Here is a 7,861-nt window from a genome sequence, read left to right as displayed (position 1 = left end):
CTGGGGTCGCTCGTGGCTCTTGCCATATTTCTATCTTAAAATGTAGTTTGACTAGTTATATCTAAAATAACTATTTTTATTTACATTTATAAATGTCGGTTATATGTAGGGTATTGATTTTAATATGGAAAATATTTTGAAGAGGAATGGAATGGTTGTATTAAAGGGGGAGATATGCTTACTGGCAACCGAGTTTGCTGCTCAGCCTCCAGCGAGTCATTTCGAGTCTAGGTTTGCAGTTCACACGTGACGGTGCTGGGAGGAGGACTGTACGAGACTGCCCTCTCTCACCACAAGGCTCTTTTACACTTACTTGGATATACACCAAGCTGAAAATTGTTCCCCACGTGTGATAATTATTGCTTCTGGTAGAGCGCCAGAAATAAAATCCAACTACGTGCTTTACGCAGAACAGCCAAACGCCCGTAAAAGTCTTAGAATTCAACCCCCGTGGTGCGTTTTGGCTTATATTGAATTTCACTATGACCTACGTTGAAGGTTAGTGCACTAGGTGAAATTAATTGGAAAAAGAGTGAACGGTGTGTGCCTCTCTCCCCCTCGTTACAAGATTCCTGCATGAGTGGGTGGGTGTGGAGCAGCGTGGATTACTCGCGGAACACCATCGTCTTATTCGAGTCTATGTCCTGTCTTAAGAAGCTGCCAGTAGTAGTTGTATTGGAGGTCAGAACAAGTCGTTTCAGATATGATTGAAATGACAGCGAAAGGTCTCCTCCCAGGAGCGTGAAGTGATTGCTCCTCTACACAAGTGCACTGAAAAAAAGGCTCGTTTTGAAGTGAATTCCAAGTCACATCTCTTGAGGAAAGCTTATTAGGAAAAACCAACAAAATTATCAGGAAAGCTCTAGTTAGGCATATTTGCCTTCCACCTCTAGAAATTGAGTGCGCCCTCGGGTGTGCAGTTGAGTGCATGAGTGCGTCACCCATAGTAGAGGAAATAGATATTAGTGGTTCGGGAGCTTATATCTCCTCCAAGATCGTGGAGTCGAGCTTGAGAAAGTTGCTGGGGCGCGCGTCGGGCCGCACACCACCGGGGCGCGACCTGGCCTCTACCAATACACCAGACACACGCAAGGTCAGTACTCCCCCAGTCACTTCTTAGTAGTCACTCCTCTCTCATGGAGGTCCTGGGGGGAGCTAGGATAAGGTCCGTACTCCCCCAGTCACTTCTTAGTGGTAATCGCCCCCCTGGAGGTCCTGGGGGGACGTAGGATAAGGTCCGTACTCCCCCAGTCACTTATTTAGTGGTAGTCGCTCCCCCTGGAGGTCTTGGAGGGACCTAGGATAAGTCAGTACTCCCCCAGTCACTTCTTAGTGGTAGTCGCTCCCCCTGGAGGTCCTGGGGGGCCTAGGATAAGGTCAGTACTCTCCCACAGTCACTTCTGAGTAGTCGCTCCTCCCTCCTTCAAGGAGGTCCTGACGGTCTAACCTGTATTAATTAATTAATATGACAGTCGAGTAATATGTTATCATGATTAAATTGGCCTTGCCGGCACACGTATAAGGTCGGTGCTGGCCAGGTCACTAATTTCACCAAAGGTCACTTAGTAGGCATACGCATGATTTCTGTGTGTTCCTTACTGTCTAGGTATGATGTTAAATTTACAAACCTATGGTTTTCTATCATTAAATTCGCCCTACCGGCACACGCAAGGTCATCAAACTCGATTTCTTAGTTGTCCCACAATTTCTTAAAGAGTCTAGGCTATGTCGATATTAAAATAGCAAACCTATAATTTTTAACAGCAACACATTAGAATAAGATTTGATTAAGAGTTTCAAGGATAGTGTTCTTTCACTCGTATAGCTCTCCTTGATTTAGGGGCGAGGACGATCCGAAGCTATCTATCTACTGTATAGCTTTCTTGAGCTGTAATATAATTTATAATAATGTCTTAGACTTTTGCCTTGGTTTTGCCTTGGTGCTACATAGCCTTCCCGGTTTGGTGCCTTCTATTGATAATTACTTACTTAGACTTTTGCCTTAATCCTATATTTACTTTAACGTTTAATGACCCCCGTGAGTTGGTCATTAGCTTATTGCACTAAACATATTTCTGGTTCTCTGTTAGCCTCTGATGGAAACATTATGGTGAAATCTATTAAAGAGGTCAGAATAGTGAATCATAGTTGCCTATGTGGGTTAAGAAACCGTATTCTCTGCAGCCCTGGTTCATATGCTACACTTGACAGATATTGTGGACATTTATGTTGTGATAATATGCACTTGGGGAACAATCTTGAGTGAACTAGTGTTGTGAGGTGAAGTTGTCAGGTGTGGGCTGGCTGGCGCGTGCAAGGTCAGTAGGGTAGACGCGGGTCAAGGGGTCACCACGTTCACCTCTTTAGCTGAGGCAGTCAGACTCGCACCGTGCCAGTTGCTTGCATTCATGAACAGGCCACGGAGGCACGCAGTGTACCCAGTAACTTACGTGTTTCGCCCGGTATTTTTAAATGGTTCTTGTTACATTGCATTCCAAGTTTGTCTTTACAAGCAAGCTTGTATATGTAGCTTTTAGATGGTTGGTCCTTAATAATTATGTTATTTTGAGCATGCATGTTATTTATATCTTCATTAGGACTATTGGGTTTTCTGCATAAGCCTTGTAGTTTATAGTAGTGAAGTAGTGTAATTTTTTTCAATTTGTTACATGAATACGTTACAGAAGTAAATGCAATATATGCTGTATGGGTATTACAAGGTGTTATGCTCTTTCTGTGATATTGTGCAAATTTGCTATCAAGTCTTTTATTTAAGTGATTTTTCTGGTACTTACGTCAGCGTTTGAGGAAAGAATAGTTTGTATACATTTGTCTTAGACGTTATATGGCTTGAACTGACTTGTAGCGTTGGAAGGAGTATCAATCTTGTGTCAGTAATGACGAAACAGCTTCACTGGACTCGAAGCTCATTGTATCAGGAAGTGAATAGGCCAGAGAGTACAGAGGTGATCTTGACATCAACTCCCGAACCCTATGTACACACACATTTGCTTGAGCTTCAGGTGGAAGCAAACGCGTATGTGTCCAAACATGATGAAGCAGTTGTGGGTCGAGGAAGCCGTAGTCTGTCCACATTACCAGAGTAAATTGACGTTGGCCGTTACCTTTTAACTTGCCAGCCAATTCCCCCGACCAGTTATGTAAGAACGGGCCGCAACCCGCCCTCACATGTAACCATGTATGCAAGCTACCAGTACAGATATGCAAACTGAATGTTGGGTTTATGAAATAAACTAATGGTTTGCAAATGTGTGGATAATTCGAATTGGCGTCGGTGACGTGTGGTGTTGAACGCATTGCAACGGTAACCGCAAACATTGAATGTGTATTAGTCGCGTCGTACGAACAGACTGTAATGTCTACAAAATTTTGACCATAGGAAAGCTGAGCCAGTGACTGTTAGTGTTAAAACTTAGCTGAAGGGTTAGTTAGGAGCTTTAGTGAAAACATGCGTTACTAATTATCCGGTAGTTGATGCACCATAATCATATTGTAAAATGTTTAGCTGGAAACAAACTAATGACAGCAAATGTGCACACAAATTTCCAGTGCGCGCGCGGGAGTGCAATGTGCCTGTTATTTAACCTGAACTCGATTTAGTTAATGATACAGCATTTTCGGCAAAGCCGTTATAGTATTTGCTGGTCTAACGTTGTCTGGTATTGAGTTGCAGTGCCATACCTCGTTTCTTTATGAATGGGTTCGTTAATTATTTTTCTAAAAAGAAGAAAAAGCAGAATATTGAGAGAAAGTGCTAGTCCTGTATGCCTTAGCTTGCGCTAATTACGAATCGTATATAAAATTACATAACCCGCCTTCACTCATTGATTATATAGACTTTTTATTTAGTGTTTCGAACATTTAGGACATTATCCGGTAAATTATTACGGCTACAGTAAAGCAAGGAAACTAAAGATAAGTTATTCTGAAATTTAAAATGACGAGGCGTCAATCTTCATTTACTATCTGGGTTATCAGCTTACTCCGAGCACTACTGTAATTCACGATAAAAATATTGTTCGTGATGAATCCAAATGAGACTTTTACAAACATGGCCGTCATTGGTTGTGTTTCGCCAACATTTTTTTTTCTTTATTGTAAAGTATAACAAGTTTTTGTTGGTGATGGAATTTGAGATCAAGGGTTGGACTTGTGTTATCACAGGGTTAGGTGCTATTCACTGTATTATAGATGCGATTTGTTAATCGTTTCTATTACTATAATTATATATATTATATATAATATATATATGACGAAACAATAATATATATAATATGAATCATTATACAGTATATTTTTGTATAACGTGTGTTCAAACCGTTTTAATTTATAAATTAGTGTTATAAAAAAAGGCATTTTAATATGTAAACTTCTTTCGCAAATTTATTGAATACCACGAGAAAAGGTGAGATTAAGGTGAATGAATGTTGAGTAGAAGTAGCATGAGGTGACCTGACCGTTGTTGTTTTTAGATTTAGCTACTCAGAACGAAGTGTCCATGTAGCACGGGCTATGGTGAGCCCGTAAGTGACCTGACCGTGAGGGCCTATATTTAGGAGTAGGGTTGAGGGGCGGTGAAGGCCCTTGGCGACTGCTCCCACCCCGAGCCTGCGTGCGCACACTCTACCTGTTGCCCCGCCCTCACACAGCTCTCTATACTCTGGGTGCTCGCCTTTAGAAAGTTTATCAGAGGATGCATTTTTTTCGTAGTGTTTTAAGTATATATTTTTATGCGTATATGTTGACTGAGAGTGGACCAAAGTCTCACTAGTCAAGCTTGGCCTCGGGCCGGGCTTGGGGAGTAGAAGAACTCTCAAAACCCCATCAACCAGGTATCAACCAGTGCTCTAGCATTTAATGCATTTCCCAGCAAAGCATCAATGTTAGCCTGCATATTGCAACTAGACATAACATATGATATACGGGCTATTATTTTTATTTTAATATAGTTTATAATATCGTACATGGTTTCCTTTATATATACACTCGGCATATTACATCCAACTGGACCTTTATGTATAGTAATGTCAAATGAGAATTGTATTTATCTTCAAGCAATTATCGAACAATAGTTTTTGTACTGGTAACGTATTGTCCCTCATCTGACCATATATTGTGAACAATGGCTTTCTTTAGCAAACCGCCTAAATATCCGTTGCTTTTTTTTCGGTTGATTTGTACCCATTTCCGGGCCGTGGGTGTTTCGGTTAGGGTCTGACAGGAAGTTGGCCACCTGGGATACCTGATGCTGCTAGGAACACGACAGACTAGTGATGGGGGGGACGTATGCAGGGAGAGGAGGGTTGAGGGGAAGACAAGCTCAGCACACCTTAATAGAAGCCAAGCCCAAATGGGTCTTTGTAAAGAGCGTCTGGGATGGTCTCGGACGTAGGTTTGAATCCCCGTCACGGCCCTTGTGAAGTTGGTCTTTGTAAAGCCAGAAAATGACGCGGTGGATATTTGTGAATCGGCTAGGCTTTTACAGGTCTTGGAGACTGAGTTATTCTCCTGCAATATTAACTGTGGTTAGGCGGATTTGTTTATTAAAAATTTAGGCCACGATAACATGATTAATAATACGTTAAATAAACCAGTATTATTGTCATGTAAACTAAAGTCGTTTGCGGGTACACGCAGGGTCTAAATTAGTGGTCACATCGTAGCCCGTCTTCTAGAGTTGTCACAACGGAACAGAAAATGATGTACTAAATTGTCCAAACCGAACCTATGGCTCCACGCATTGAAAAACGTGATTGTCGAGCCTGGCTCGAAGTAGAAGAACTTTAGAAATCCTCTCCAGGTATGCTATGATGGCTGAGTTTGCTCATATTCGATTGAATTTACTCAGTGATCATTTAATTCAGATTTGTTTAATGAATGAATAGAAGAAAGGTCACACATGTTGTAAAATTAATTTCAAGCTTCACATTGCGATTCGTATTGTGGTTTTAATATACTGTTGTTGACGATTTATATTTCTTTTCGTTACATACACATCACTGATGTGTTTATTATTGGAAGGTAGAACGGCATGTTTTAAATTGGCTGGACTACAATTGTTCGTAGCAATATGACTCTTCTCTTCACCTCCCGGTCGGTCGGCCGAGCGGACAGCACGCTGGACTTGTGATCCTGTGGTCCTGGGTTCGATCCCAGGCGCCGGCGAGAAACAATGGGCAGAGTTTCTTTCACCCTATGCCCCTGTTACCTAGCAGTAAAATAGGTACCTGGGTGTTAGTCAGTTGTCACGGGCTGCTTCCTGGGGGTGGAGGCCTGGTCGAGGACCGGGCCGCGGGGACACTAAAAAGCCCCGAAATCATCTCAAGATAACCTCAAGATAACCTCTATATTGTTTATTAAAAAAAAGAGTATCCTAAATTTATTACTTATGATTTTATTAGAGCAAGCTATTTATTTAAAAGATGTTTGAATGGTTGAAATGTCAAACCATTACGTATTTTGTATGAAATTAGTTTCAAAATTGCTTTGTTTATGCAAAGGTAAACATCCGTCTTACTAGTTAGTTTTAAGTGACACCTGAAATTGAAATTGAAATAAGTTTATTGAGGTAAAATACACACAAAGGGATGAGGTAGCTCAAGCTATTCTCACCCCGTTCAGTACATCGTGTTAATACATACATATACACACATCACAAACAATAAACATATTATCGAACATTCTGAGAGATAAACATATACATTTCCTCCTAAGTGACACCTAGTTTGGTGTATTTCTTTAATCTCTTTAATCTAATCGCCAAAGCTCCATTTATCTCTGAAATTATATCTCCAAATACTCTGTAAGTTCATTCCCATCCTCATTATGTCAATCATAGTATTTGTTGGGTATCCAAAGAGTATTCTCATCCTCCACAGATCTCCAGTATCAGCTCTTGATACTGGTAATGGCTCAGAAGGTGCCACCACTTACGGGCTATTCATGCCCGTGCCACCTCTTGGGTGGCTTAATCTTTATCAATCTTTATCAGTCATCATCAGTATTCTAATGGCATCATTTTGCACCTCCTCCAACTTTAGTCTACCTTTAACCGAAACAAGAAATAACAGGTGCAGCATAGTCAATATGAGAGCTCATAGTATACAATGTGATTACTACTGAAATGTGAAATGTAAACTATGATTAATATTTGTGTACTGCATGGATTTGTGAGCCCCTTGAGGAACCTTAAATAGACGAGGGGAGAAATAGTCTAAGTTACTCTATACTCCTTTTGAGATATATTTATCTCAATAAACTTACTTGAACTTGAAAGGAGTTGTCGGCAAGCTAAGTTTGGGGGGTGGCCTTATGCTTTTTGTTGGATACACACACACCATCAATTTCTAGCTCGCTATATTAAAAGATAAATTTTATGTTAGGTTATGGGATGTTTTTATAATTATTATTAAACAAGTATTTCTCTTATTTTTATAACGAAAACTAATAAATTGTAAGTTATAACCTAGCGTGTTTTTTTGTAGGTTTTGCGAGCGTGAAGTTAAAGCCTATAGATTCTGATGAACGAACGCATGAGAAACATTACAAATATGGAGGAAAGCCAGTGGTGGCGGCTGACATGGGTGGGTGGCGGTCGTTCCCCCAGCAGCTGTGCTAGAGGTGACCCCGGCCTGACCCTCGTCGCTCCACGCTGGATGTTGGAGGGTGGTGGTGGGGGGTGGCATCACACCTGGCTGGAGACTATTAACGCACAAACACACCTGTACTCTTCCACCCCTATCCCTCCTTCCCCCCCTTTCGCCATTGAAGTTGTCACCCCCTCCCTCACCACCACCACACTTTGCCTAGTGGGAGTCGTGCACAGCTGCCCTCCTCCCCC

General features: G+C 41.4%; 1 protein-coding gene across 3 annotated transcripts in view; it reads left to right on the top strand.

The window, feature by feature from the left end:
• The first annotated feature begins 230 nt into the window (after positions 1 to 230).
• Positions 231 to 7,861, top strand: part of rdx (BTB/POZ and MATH domain-containing protein rdx) — a 61,218-nt gene continuing 53,587 nt past the window's right edge. The window contains exon 1 of one of the 3 annotated variants that reach the window (XM_045728715.2): positions 231 to 1,093. In XM_045728715.2, coding sequence (XP_045584671.2) covers positions 929 to 1,093 — 165 coding nt within the window. In that variant the 5' untranslated portion in view covers positions 231 to 928. Of the gene's footprint in view, positions 1,094 to 2,334; positions 2,463 to 7,861 lie in introns of those variants that run through there. The other 2 variants (XM_045728714.2, XM_069319634.1) reach the window with 2 other exon arrangements.

The sequence above is a fragment of the Procambarus clarkii genome, chromosome 93 (assembly GCF_040958095.1).
Source record: "Procambarus clarkii isolate CNS0578487 chromosome 93, FALCON_Pclarkii_2.0, whole genome shotgun sequence".
NCBI classification, from domain to species: domain Eukaryota; kingdom Metazoa; phylum Arthropoda; class Malacostraca; order Decapoda; family Cambaridae; genus Procambarus; species Procambarus clarkii.
This window is presented reverse-complemented; position numbering and strand designations above follow the sequence as displayed.